The following is a 13,267-nucleotide window of genomic DNA, read 5'->3' as shown; positions in this document are numbered from 1 at the left end:
TCTTAAAACCCAAAAAGATACTCATTTCTTATCAAATTCAGTGCATTGTGAATAATTGTCTACTGAAAAATTGTCACATAGTAAGAAAATAAAGGGTTTTTTTTAAGGTCATGTTTATTTTTAATCTGCTGCAACCACAGGATACTCTAAAACCACAGACATATAATTGGAATGCTTACATTCCTTTAATATACTTTTTAACCATTCTGATCCAAAAAAATCAGTACAGAATAATATTGGTATGCTGTAATTTTCTCTACTGACAGCAAGCAAAGCTAGATTGTCATAACAGGGGCTTTCGGTGTAGTCAATAGTTCTGACTCAGTTCAGTGTGTTCCTGAACTTCCTCCCTGCGAAATGAGCCTTATCGCCAGTTCCTTTTCAATTCTGTGGAAAAAAAACCCAGAGAAGGGTTTTCACACAGCTACAAGGAAAGAGTGGATAAATCAACAAATTATTGTAAAAAGTTTTTTTTTTTTTTTGTAAAAAGTAATTTAGTAATACATTTCAGAAATACTTACATAAATACAAAAACTAATTGATATTCCATAGCAATTTAAATTTCATATTGATAGTTTGATCAGACATTTTGTACACTTGTGTAACACTGCAATATTTATAATTTGCATCTGGAAAGTATTCAAAGCGCTTCACTTTTTCCACGTTTTTCCATATCATGGAACAGCCATATTTCAAAATGGATTAAATTCATTATTTTCCTTGAAATTCTACAAACAATACCCCATAATGACAACGTATAAGAAGTTTGTTCATAATCTTTGCCAATTTATAAAAAAAAAAAAAAAAAAAAAATCAAGTACATAAGTTTTCACAGCCAAGTCACCTAAAATTGAGCTCAGCTGCATCTTGTTTTCACTGATCAATCTTGAGCTGTTTCTACAACTTGATTGGAGTCCATCTGTGGTAAATTCAGTTAATGGGACATGATTTGGAGTCACACACCTGTCTATATAAAGGTCTCACAGTTAACAGTGCATGTCAGAGCACAAACCAACCCATGAAGTCCAAGGAATTGTCTGTAGACCTCTGAGACAGGATTGTATGGAGGCACAGATCTGAGGAAAGGTGCAGACAATTTTTTGCAGCATTGAAGGTGCAATGAGTACAGTGGCCGGCATCATCCACAAATAGAAGAAGTTTGGAACCACCAGGACTTTTCCTAGAGCGGCCGCCTGGCCAAATTGAACAATCTGAGAGGAGAAAGGCCTTCGTCAGAAGAACCTGATGGTCACTCTGAAAGAGCTCCAGCGTTTCTCTGTAGAGAGAGGAGAACCTTCCAGAAGAACAACCATCTTTGCAGCACTCCACCAATCAGGCAGAGGTAGAGTGGCCAGATGGAAGCCACTCCTCAGTAAAAGACACATGACAGCCTGCCTGGAGTTTGCCAAAAATACATGTAAAGGACTCTCAAACCATGAGAAACAAAAATTAAACTCTTTGGCTTGAATGCCAAGCATAATGTCTGGAGCAAACCAGGCACCGCTCATCACCTGGCCAAAACCATCCCTACAATGAAGTAGATGGTAGCATCATCATGCTGTGGGGATGTTTTTCAGCGGCAGGAACTGGGAGACTAGTCAGGATCAAGAGAAGGATGAATGCAGCAATGTACAGAGACATCCTTTGTGAAAACCTGCTACAGAGTGCCCGGGACCTCAAAATGGGGTGACTTCATCTTCCAACAGTACAACGACCCTAACAAAGGATAACACAGGTGCGGCTATGGGATGACTCTGTAAACGTGCTGGAGAGGCCCAGCCAGAGCCCAGGCGTGAACCCGATTGAACATCTCTGGAGAGATCTAAAAATGGCTGTGGACCAATGCTCACAATCCAACCTAATGGAGCTTGAGAACTTCTGCAAAAAAGAATGGAAGAAACTACCCAAAAATAGGTGTGCAAAGCTTGTAGCATCATACTGAAAAAGACTTGTAATTGGTTCAAAAGGTGCTTTAACAAAGTATTGAGCAAAGGCTGTGAATTCTTATGTACGTGTTTTATTTACTTATTGTTTTTATAAATTTGCAAAGATTTAATTTTCATTCATTACATTTTCATTATGGGGTATTGTTTTTAGAATTCTGAGGGAAATAATGAATTTAATCCATTTTGGAATAAGACTAACATAAAATGTGAAAAAAGTGAAGTGCTGTAAATACTTTCTGGATGTACAGTACCTGCTCATTTTAATTGCTTTATTTTAGTGGTCACAGTACAGAATGTAAATTCAACATATCTTTAGTAGCAAATGCTGGAAATAGTAGGATGCCAAGACCATTTTCTTGCACCCTAATTAATGCATGCAGTAAATTGTGAACTCGCACCTGGAGGGACTCAAATTTGGTTCACTTTGAGCGCTTGACAATTGCAGGCCTTCTCCGCCACGGCTTTGGAAATACGTTTAGGATTAGTCACGGTCAGGTCGTCCCCAACTACCTGAATATCTGTAGGGGCTGTAAAGCTGGGCCAGGCCTGGCAATCATCCTGGTTAACTGGGTCCTCAATGGACACCACTTCAAAACATGGGGGAAGAAAGAAAAAAATAAAATAATAACTGAACTAATTAGCAAAGGAGTTTTCACAACAATGGAGTAATGTGAAACATACAAACAAAATAATAATAATAATAATAATAATAATAAAACAATGGAACAATTCATTCATTACAGTTTAGAAAAATAAGAACAGGGGCTACCAGGGTCATCCTGAACAAAGGTCTTGTACAGTTCAGCAAGTTCATCAGAGGGAGTGTAACGAATGTGGTCATCAGGTGACTTGAATTCACGATCATATTTTCCATTCCGGTGAAACTGTGATGTTGCCCCATCCATACCAATCACATCTTCAGAGTAACCTGCTTGGCTGAAGGCAGTCTTTAGCAGCTCCAAAACTAGTAGACACAGATTAAGCAGTTACCGTTTAACATCTGTATCTGTACATCATTCACAATTTTACAACTAATTAATAATTTTACTACCTTCCTTATTCTCCACGATATTTGGAGCAAATCCACCCTCATCTCCATCATTGGTAGCATCCTTGCCATACTTCTCCTTAATGATGTTTCTTAGGTTGTGGTAGACCTCAGCCCCGATGCGCATGGCCTCCTTGAAGCTACTGGCACTCACCGGCAGGATCATGAACTCCTGCATCGCGAGCTTATTGTCAGCATGGGATCCACCATTTGTCACATTTAATACCTTGAACAAAATAAGCAGCACAAGTTTTACTTTATTGTAAAGGTTTTTAATGTCAACTAATACCAATTTGCTTCTTTATAGGAAGTTATGAAGTGCAGAGAAATTAATCTCCACGAGAGTTAATAGACTTTCAGAACTGAGGAAAAAACAGTTTGTTTGGACAGACGATAAAATCCAACACACATTCCTCACATAATAAATTTTAATTTATTCAACAATCCATCCTTAGTAACCACTTTCCACTTACTGGTTAGGATTGCCATGGATATAAGGTCTATTCCTAGAGCACTAGGCATAAGGTGGGAAAATGCTGTAGGGGAAATTCAGCATAAGGAATCTAGGACACCTGCATTGCATCATGCTAGCTACTGGCAAGATTTTAAGAAGTGGGGAAAAAACTTGCGAACCTGGAGAAATCCCATGTGGCCACCAGGACAACATGAGAAACTGAGAACCCAGAATCTGTGACCTACGTTGGCCGAGGAGTGGAAAACTAAATAATGCAACAACAATTCAGACAAACCAGAAAAATAGATATATTTTGCAAATGGAATACTTACCACTGATTGAACATCAGTCACTGAACAAGAAGTAGGAAATTGTGTATCTACCTTTGTTTCTTGTACATTTGTGAAGTTTTGTGTTCACATTAAAACATTTTTGTTTTAAATAAAGCAACTTTAAATCAGTTTTCATTCACACACAAATCGAGTTTGTAATGCCTCAGCTTGTTGTACTTCCTGTATTTTGAGTGAGGAAGTCTCATCCAGTCAGTGGTATGTATTCCATTCAAAAACCAGATCTACCATTTCTGTCATTATTATATTTGTGTTTTCTATTTTGGTGCTTTGGTTTAAGGATTGTTATTTTGATTTTTGTTTTGTTATTGTGTTTTCTGACATCTCGCACACCGAAGTGAAACCATATTACTGCTACACCACCACGTGGCACACTGTAAATTCTTTCATCTATTCTGTAAATTAAGCTATAAATATCTAAAACCTTGCTCTAAGACAAAGTCAGAAAGGAGATATTTGTGGTACCAAAATCACAAATTTCTAAAACAAAGTTGAAGTTTTAAGTTATATGATATAATTGCTTATTTAGGTTTAACATCTGCCCTTAGACTTTCATATCAAACAGGTTTTCAGTGAAAGATTTGTAATGATTTTATTAACGCAAAGAAACAGTAAAATGTATCATCAATCAATCAAAAAAAAAAGATAAATATTTATTTGATTCACTGTAAGTAGTTTCTGTTCAATTTTAACGTCTTTATCACTCACCGGCACTAGCAGGATGACCTCTGGGTCGGCAATCTGTTGGTAAAGAGGAACACCTTTTTCTGCTGCTCTTGCATTGCACACAGCCAAGGATATACCCAGGATGGCATTAGCACCAAATTTAGCTGAAATGTGAATGTATATAACACAATAATTACTATAATATAATAAAACTATTAGAAGTAGCTCATCAAAAAAACTATTTTACTGCCAAAACTATATTTTCTAACACATCCATTTAGCTAGTTCAACGACTATTAAGCCCTTTGTTTTTCCAATGTTCTTGACTGTTGTTAAAGTGTTGCACATGAAAAAAAACTAAATATGGAAAAATAACTTTTTATTAGTTACTAAATAATGTTTGCATTATTAAAATAACTTACACTTGTTATCAGTGCCATCCAACTCCTGCATGAACTTGTCCATCTTCTCTTGTTCAACTACATTAAATCCCTAGAAAATCAATTCTAGTTGATTTTGTGTTTTTTCCAGGTCTGCAATAATGAAGTTTGTGATTTCTTTTGGCCAACAATTGAAACAACTGAAAACACTTCAAACCTGTTTAATCAGTGTCGGTGCAATTGCTTGGGGGACATGCTCAACAGCTTTTGAGGTTCCTGCAGAACAATGAAAGCAGCATGAAACAAGAAAATACATTAAACCCACATACAATTTGAAGAATGAATGAAAGAGGAATGCAAGAATATACATTTCTCTGCATGAACTGACTGCACCCTATAATCTTGCCTGCAGTAAGTTTAATTAGTGATCACAATTATAAGTGAGAAAATGCTTAAATAGTTTAGTTAAGCCCCAATCCAGTCACATTCATTCCATCTATTCCTGCTGCACTTAAACATTTTTACCAAACAGCAATGTAATTTAAAAGACATTCACATCAATGATAGTCATGCTTAACCAGGGACCTTTAAGCAAGCAATGGTTTCTATTCAATTTTGTCAGTCTGAACGTAAAATCAAGTTCACCTTCTGTTTTTTGGCCCAGTTTCTGAAGGGAGGTCATGTTCTGCTTCAGAATGTCACAGTACATGTTGGAATCCATGTTTCCCGCATTTAACCGCAGCTCCCCAGTACCAGCAGCACTCATGCAGCCCCAGACCATGACGCTACCACCACCATGCTTGACTGTAGGCAATACACAGTTTTCTTGGTACTCCTCACCAGGGTGTAGCCACACATGCTGGACACCATCTGAGCCAAAAAAGTTTGTTTTAGTCTCATCAGACCACAGAACATGGTTCCAGTAATTCAGGCTCTTGGGCAGGGTGTCTTCAGCAAACTGTTTTTGGGCTTTCTTGTGAGCCAGCTTCAGAAAAGGCTCCCTTCTGGGACAACACCCATGCAAACCGACTTGTTGCAGTGTTCGTCGTATGGTCTGAGCACTGACAAGCGGACCTTCTGCTTCTGCAACCTCTAAAGCAATGCTGGCAGCACTCATATGTCTGTTTTTTGAAGCCAGTTTCTGCACTTGAAGTACAGCACGAGGACTCAACTTCTTTGATCGACCTTTGCGAGGCCTGTTCTGAGTGGAACCCGTCTTGGAAAACCTCTGTATGACCCTGGCCACTGTACTGTAAGTCAGTTTCAGGAGGTTACCGATCTTCTTGTAGCCGAGGCCATCTTTGTGGAGAGCAACAATTTTAATTCTCAAATCCTCAGAGAGTTCTTTGCCATGAGGTGCCATGTTGAACTTCCAGTGGTCAGTATGAGAGAATTGTACTCAAAACATTAGATTTTTACTGCTCTTATACAAGATACATACATTTGTATGGTCCTGTCAAGCAAACAAAAACATGAACATGATGAGTAGGACATGTGGCTTTGCATGGTTACACAACATACAGCTGTTATCACTTAGGATGTATTCACTTTTGTTGCCAGCTGTTTTGACAATCTTGACTGTATGCTGAGTTATTTTCAGTGGACAGTAAATTTGTATGGCTATGCAAGCTCCACATTAACTACTCTAAAATATATTCAAGTTTAATTTCAATAGTACTGTCCATTGAGAATATATACTAAAGGGTTTTATATATTGTATATATTGTATATATATAGAAAATGCCAAATTATCCTTTGGCAGATAGAACAGTCGGTTATTTATTAGTAATAAGGTTTCTGTGTATTATTTCTGCTCTGTTTCATGCATAAAACGATTTTACACATCTGGATTGGTCCAGATAAAAATAAATAAATAAATAAAATTTTAAAAATCTGTTTTTGTTTTATTTACCGGATCTGCTGTCAGACTGAGACGCAAAACTACCGTCCTACTTATAATTCTAACATTACTAATATTATCATGTTACACAACAGCATCTGCATCCAATGATCTCCCTGACTCACACATCATCTCCAAATCTTTAAAAATGCTACTCTAGTGAAAATCCAACAAAGCTAACAAGCACCTGGCTGAATATTAATTTAATTGTGAGATTAATTAAAAAATAACAATTATAATCAATATATCATGAAAGGACGTTTACCTTGGGTAGTGTAGATATGCAGTGCAATGCAGTGGAGCTGAAGGACAAGCTATTAATCTGAATGGGCCTGAATGCCTTTTTACACCCTTATTTTTCTACGTGGAGTTACATAGATTATATCCAATGAGCGGGAAGAGTGTGTACAGAATCAGCCAATCCTCAAAAAAGAGGCGGGACATTACCCAAATGTGGCTAAAGACATAGGGATTGAGGGTTGGGTTTGTCCTCATCTTCTTCGACAATACAGTATTCAATATGGGCACAGAGCCTACTGCCATCTGCTGATTAAGTTCACTGTTCTTCTACTGTGTCTTCACTGAACAGTGAGAACAAACAAAAGACAGCAATGTTTATGTATCAACACGCAGCGACCTTACTTTCAGTTACAACCAGAGATGAATGAAGTACAAATACTTTTTTACTTTACTTAAGTAGATTTTTCTGGTTTCAGTACTTCACTTCACTGTTTATTCCTTGGACAACTTTTTACTTTCATTAATTTTTTTTACACAAACATATGTACTTTATACTTTTTACATTTTCAAACCAGACTCATCATTTAGTTTTAATCTATTTGGTGACATGTTCAATATCTTTTAATATTTTTAATAATTTTCTTGCCGTTTTAAGCCCATCGATCTATTTCTTTTCATTGCATGGCTTTTTTAACCTACCATTGGTTTATCATTCGCATTATCATTCCTATACACCACGGATGTAGGGACAGAGACATTCTTGATCGCCTGATCATCATCATCATCATCATCTTTTCTCTGCTTGTGTTCTATATGGTGGTTGTTCAGCCTGAATACATTTATTACAAAATTTGAAATTCTTTTATATCAATATATTAATATGATGTGAAATCAGTTACCAGCATGACACTAACATAGTTAGTAGTAATGACTACTTTTTACTTAAATCCATGAAAGAACTCACATGTCTTTACTTTAACTTGAGTTTATAAGTGTAGTCAGTACTTCAATTTTTACCAGAGTCTTTTAAAATGTAAGTATCTGTACATCTACTAAGTATGTGTATACTTTTGCCATCTTTGTGTACAACTAACACATATGTACTTTCTGTACAAATACAAAAAAATACTGTATCTCATCTGATGTCCTGCAATGTTTCTCAGTCTGCCTGTAGTCTATACATCTGTGTACATTATACCCAGTCCTGCAGAACCCATGTGCTTCACATTTTAGCTCCCAGCACACCTTATTTCTGAGAAATAACAGGTTTTCTGAATGAAAGTGAATGGAAGAGCTGGAAATGCAGGACCCTAAAGTACTCCTGGCCCAAGGTTGGGAACCTGTGGGAACCTATTTGCACAGAGCAAATATTTAAAAAAAAATTGGATTATTCTAGTAAAGAGGTGTATCCGCACCTTGTACGGTTAAGTGGACAGATTATACCCCAATGACTTTAATGAAGAATACCGTTGTAGGTTGGGATTATAAGTAAGAAAATGTTAAAATATTTATTCACATTCACAAAAAATACATGATATATATAATATGGCTACTCTTGTCTGTTTGCAGTTAAATCTTCATAGTTCACAACCAAGGTACAAAAAATAATATTGTAATGTACATATTTTTATGGTATGTACAATAATACTGATACAATGCTTAGAGTTACCTATATTTTTATTTGTTCTTTCCATTCATCAGAAAGCCTAGACATTAGTTTAGCATGTGTAAATATTGTGATTAGGTTGGTTGGATGACAGTGACAGTGGGATGATAGTGTCTGATGTTTAGCTGAATTTCAATGTGTTTGTTTGGTGGGGAGTGAACAAAACTGTTGAGAAGTGGGTGGGACCTAATCTCCACTTCTGGAAGAACTTTTTTCCACTCCTAGAAATTTTAAAAACTCCTAGACATTTAAAAACATGGTAAGGAAAAAAAAAAAATATATATATATATATATATATATATATATATATATATATATATATATATATATATATATATATATATATATATATATATACAGTGGGTACGGAAAGTATTCAGACCCCCTTAAATTTTTCACTCTTTTTTATTTTGCAGCCATTTGCTAAAATCATTTAAGTTCATTTCTTTTCCTCATGAATGTACACACAGCACCCTATATTGACAGAAAAACACAGAATTGTTGACACTGTTGCAGATTTATAAAAAAAAAAAAAACTAAAATATCACATGGTCCTAAGTATTCAGACCCTTTGCTCAGTATTTAGTAGAAGCCCCCTTTTGATCTAATACAGCCAGGAGTCTTTTTGGGAAGGCTGCCACAAGTTTTTCACACCTGGATTCAGGGATCCTCTGCCATTCCTCCTTGCAGATCCTCTCCAGTTCTGTCAGGTTGGACGGTAAACGTTGGTGGACAGCTATTTTTAGGTCTCTCCAGAGATGCTCAATTGGGTTTAAGTCATTGCTCTGGCTGGGCCATTCAAGAACAGTCACGGAGTTGTTGTAAAGCCACTCCATCGTTATTTTAGCTGTGTGCTTAGGGTCATTGTCATGTTGGAAGGTAAACCTTCAGCCCAGTCTGAGGTCCAAAGCACTCTGGAGAAGGTTTTCGTCCAGGATATCCCTGTGCTTGGCCGCATTCATCTTTCCCTTGATTGCAACCAGTCGTCCTGTCCCTGCAGCTGAAAAACACCCCCACAGCATGATGCTGCCACCAGCATGCTTCATTGTTGAGACTGTACTGGACAGGTGATGAGCAGTGCCTGGTTTTCTCCACACATACCGCTTAGAATTAAGGCCAAAAAGTTCTATCTTGGTCTCATCAGACCAGAGAATCTTATTTCTCACCATCTTGGAGAACTCCATGCGGGTTTTCCATGTGTCCTGCACTGAGGAGAGGCTTTCGTCGGGCCACTCTGCTATAAAGCCCCACTGGTGGAGGGCTGCAGTGATGGTTGACTTTCTACAACTTTCTCCCATCTCCCGACTGCATCTCTGGAGCTCAGCCACAGTGATCTTTGGGTTCTTCTTTACCTCTCTCACCAAGGCTCTTCTCCCCCGATAGCTCAGTTTGGCCGGTCGGCCAGCTCTAGGAATGGTTCTGGTCGTCCCAAACGTCTTCCATTTGAGGATTATGGAGGCCACTGTGCTCTTAGGAACCTTAAGTGCAGCAAAACATTTTTTGGAACCTTGGCCAGATCTGTGCCTTGCCACAATTCTGTCTCTGAGCTCTTCAGGCAGTTCCTTTGACCTTAATGATTCTCATTTGCTCTGACATGCATTGTGATCTGTAAGGTCTTATATAAACAGGTGTGTGGCTTTCCTAATCAAGTCCAATCAGTATAATCAAAAATTTCTGGACTCAAATGAAGGTGTAGAACAATCTCAAGGATGATCAGAAGAAATGGAGAGCACCTGAGTTAAATATATGAGTGTCACAGCAAAGGGTCTGAATACTTAGGACCATGTGATATTTCAGTTTTTCTTTTTTAATAAATCTGCAAAAAGGTCAACAATTCTGTGTTTTTCTGTCAGTATGGGGAGCCGTGTGTACATTCATGAGGAAAAGAAATGAACTTAAATGATTTTAGCAAATGGCTGCAATATAACAAAGAGTGAAAAATTTAACGCGGTCTGAATACTTTCGTACCCACTGTATATATATATATATATATGTGTGTGTGTGTGTGTGTGTGTGTGTGTGTGTGTGTGTGTGTGTGTGTGTGTGTCATATAATATTACCTCTTACAGCCACAGAAGTGCTTTTCTGGCACAGCAGAAGAAAGCTTGTCTTAAACATCTTGTTTTTCTGGAAATCTACAATTATTTTCTCAGATATATTTGCAATTATTACACTAAAGTACACTTTAATTACTCCCTATATCCATCACACACTCACACAGAAAGTGAATTTTAGCTGAGTAGAATTTAATACAGCATACACCACTACATCACAATACACATGCAGAGTCATATTTTGACATTGTGAGTGCACATCAAATGCAGATGTATCATGAGAAACTACGTACCATCAGAGGCTGGTATCTAATACAGTGATTGTCTTGAGTGTTGCATATTGATTATGTCACTGATTATTATATATATATATATATATATATATATATATATATATATATATATATATATATATATATATATATATATATATATATATATATATATATATACAGTTTGTACACACCTTCTCATTCAAAGAGTTTTCTTTATTTTCATGACTATGAAAATTGTAGATTCACACTGAAGGCATCAAAACTATGAATTAACACATGTGGAATTATATATGGAATTATATACATAACAAAAAAGTCTGAAACAACTGAAAAATCATATTCTAGGTTCTTCAAGGTAGCCGCCTTTTGCTTTGATTACTGCTTTGCACACTCTTGGCATTCTCTTGATGAGCTTCAAGAGGTAGTCACCTGAAATGGTCTTCCAACAGTCTTGAGGGAGTTCCCCGAGAGATGCTTGGCACTTGTTGGCCCTTTAGCCTTCACTCTGCGGTCCAGCTCACCCCTAAACCATCTCGATTGGGTTCAGGTCCGGTGACTGTGGAGGCCAGGTCATCTGGCGCAGCACCCCATCACTCTCCTTCTTGGTCAAATAGCCCTTGATGCCTTCAGTGTGACTCTACAATTTTCATAGTCATGAAAATAAAGAAAACTCTTTGAATGAGAAGGTGTGTCCAAACTTTTGGTCTGTACTACATATATATATATATATATATATATATATATATATATATATATATATATATATATATATATATATATATATATATATATATATATATATATATATATAGAGAGAGAGAGAGAGAGAGAGAGAGAGAGATAATATTATTGTGATGCATTACTTGTGTAACTACTTATTTAGCCAGACAAAGAGACACAAGGTCATACAAGAAAGAAATCCTGTCTACGTTGGAAAAACATGCTGTAGGGCAGGTAAGGCCAAGTGAATAAAATGATAGGGGCAGCTTTGTTTAAAGGCCAAACAGTATGGCCATTTTTTCCTCTGTCATATAGGAAAATTATAACAGTATTAAAAACAATAAGATACAGATTTTTCACTTTAAATTTGACAGTACAATGGATTCAAACCTTTTTTTTTAAATTGCCAGATGTGTTTATTTTTTATCACGAATCAAACTACGCATTTTTGCATATGGTTACCCGGAGGAGAAAATGATGAAACTGAAGGACAGTGGTGTGTTTATGAGAAAGAGAAGCCTGACATCTCATTTAGATCAGGAATCCCCCAGGTCAAGTCTCACCATGAATTCTCTCTCTCTCTCTCTCTCTCTCTCTCTCTCTCTCTCTCTCTCTCTCTCTCTCTCTCTCTCTCTCTCTCTCTCTCTCTCTCTCTCTCACACACACACACACACACACACACACACACACACACACACACACACACACACTGTGTATATGTGTTTGCGTGAATAAAGTGGTGCTGGAGCTTGTTTTGTTGTTCCTCCATTGCACAAGCCCTCAGGAGGCCACTTTCGGAGGCCAGCTGATCCTTGTGTTCCACCTCTCTCTTGCCACTGAAACTGGCATTGGGGAGCTTATTACAGGAGGAAGGAGAAGAAAGTGAACTGTCTCTTGGGTTACAGACCTGAAGTGTGTCTCTGGATAAAGTCCCTACTAGTGAAATCTTAGACCATCCATCCAATTAACCAAACATATGATTGTGGAAAATACATCTCACTTAATCATAGAAATGGAATAATGATTAATATACTGTACATACAAACACAAGCCCAGTAATAAATAAAACCCTTAATAAGTTATCTAAATTCATAATATCACTAAATAAACAATATATTTTAATATGTAAATAAACACAGCAAAATTCCCTTTATGAGATGGGCAAAAATGCCAGCAATATATTCATCCATCATGTTATTCTGTATTATGGGCTTAACTCAGAACATCAGTGCAAAATAAAATGCATTTCATGGTATGAATTTATTTAGATTCAGCTAAAACATACAGGCAGCTATTGTATAACAAGAAAGTCATCTTCGTTGAAATAAATCAATATATTAATATTCAATGATTTAGATGTCTATTGTTGTTGTTTTTCTGTTGCAGTTGATCAAATATCTACAACATATTGGAAACTAATCTTTTTATTTAAATGTAATGCTTTCTAAAAAATATATAAAAAGCACAAATACGGGCTTTGGTAGTTAAATTCTAAACATTTGACATCATATCACTCTATGTTGGAGCATGAACAAGTTGGTAAGAGGTGTGGTTTCTAAAAGCTTACC

General features: G+C 36.8%; 1 protein-coding gene across 3 annotated transcripts; it reads right to left on the bottom strand.

Annotated features, from left to right (window-relative positions):
- Nucleotides 1-178: 178 nt before the first annotated feature.
- Nucleotides 179-7,116, bottom strand: eno1b (enolase 1b, (alpha)). Of its 3 annotated transcripts, none has more exons than XM_083570305.1 (9): nucleotides 7,010-7,116; nucleotides 5,490-6,297; nucleotides 5,062-5,120; nucleotides 4,887-4,956; nucleotides 4,507-4,628; nucleotides 2,998-3,220; nucleotides 2,716-2,910; nucleotides 2,345-2,533; nucleotides 179-424 (listed from the first exon to the last, which is right to left on the bottom strand). In XM_083570305.1, exons 2-8 carry the CDS (start codon nucleotides 6,205-6,207, stop codon nucleotides 2,355-2,357), a joined length of 1,566 nt encoding a protein of 521 aa, XP_083426431.1. In that variant the 5' UTR covers nucleotides 6,208-6,297; nucleotides 7,010-7,116; the 3' UTR covers nucleotides 179-424; nucleotides 2,345-2,354. The 3 variants fall into 3 exon arrangements, with proteins under 3 accessions (XP_083426431.1, XP_083426432.1, XP_083426433.1); XM_083570306.1 differs by having other exon boundaries at nucleotides 179-387; XM_083570307.1 differs by having other exon boundaries at nucleotides 2,457-2,533.
- Between the last annotated feature and the right edge of the window lie 6,151 nt (nucleotides 7,117-13,267).

Source organism: Silurus aristotelis (genome assembly GCF_946808225.1).
Source record: "Silurus aristotelis genome assembly, chromosome: 2".
In the NCBI taxonomy this organism is placed as follows: Eukaryota; Metazoa; Chordata; class Actinopteri; order Siluriformes; family Siluridae; genus Silurus; species Silurus aristotelis.
Note: the sequence above shows the minus strand (reverse complement) of the source record. Positions and strands in the feature narration are given on the sequence as shown.

Bases quoted from the DNA above. Each gene is read 5' to 3' on its own strand.
- eno1b (XM_083570305.1), bottom strand. From the start codon at position 6,207: ATGGCACCTCATGGCAAAGAACTCTCTGAGGATTTGAGAATTAAAATT. The intron at 4,629-4,886 runs GTAAGTTATTTT...TTCACATTTCAG, and splicing joins GGATGGCACTGATAACAAGT to CTAAATTTGGTGCTAATGCC. The intron at 3,221-4,506 runs GTGAGTGATAAA...ATTTTGTTCAAG, and splicing joins AGGTCATCCTGCTAGTGCCG to GTATTAAATGTGACAAATGG.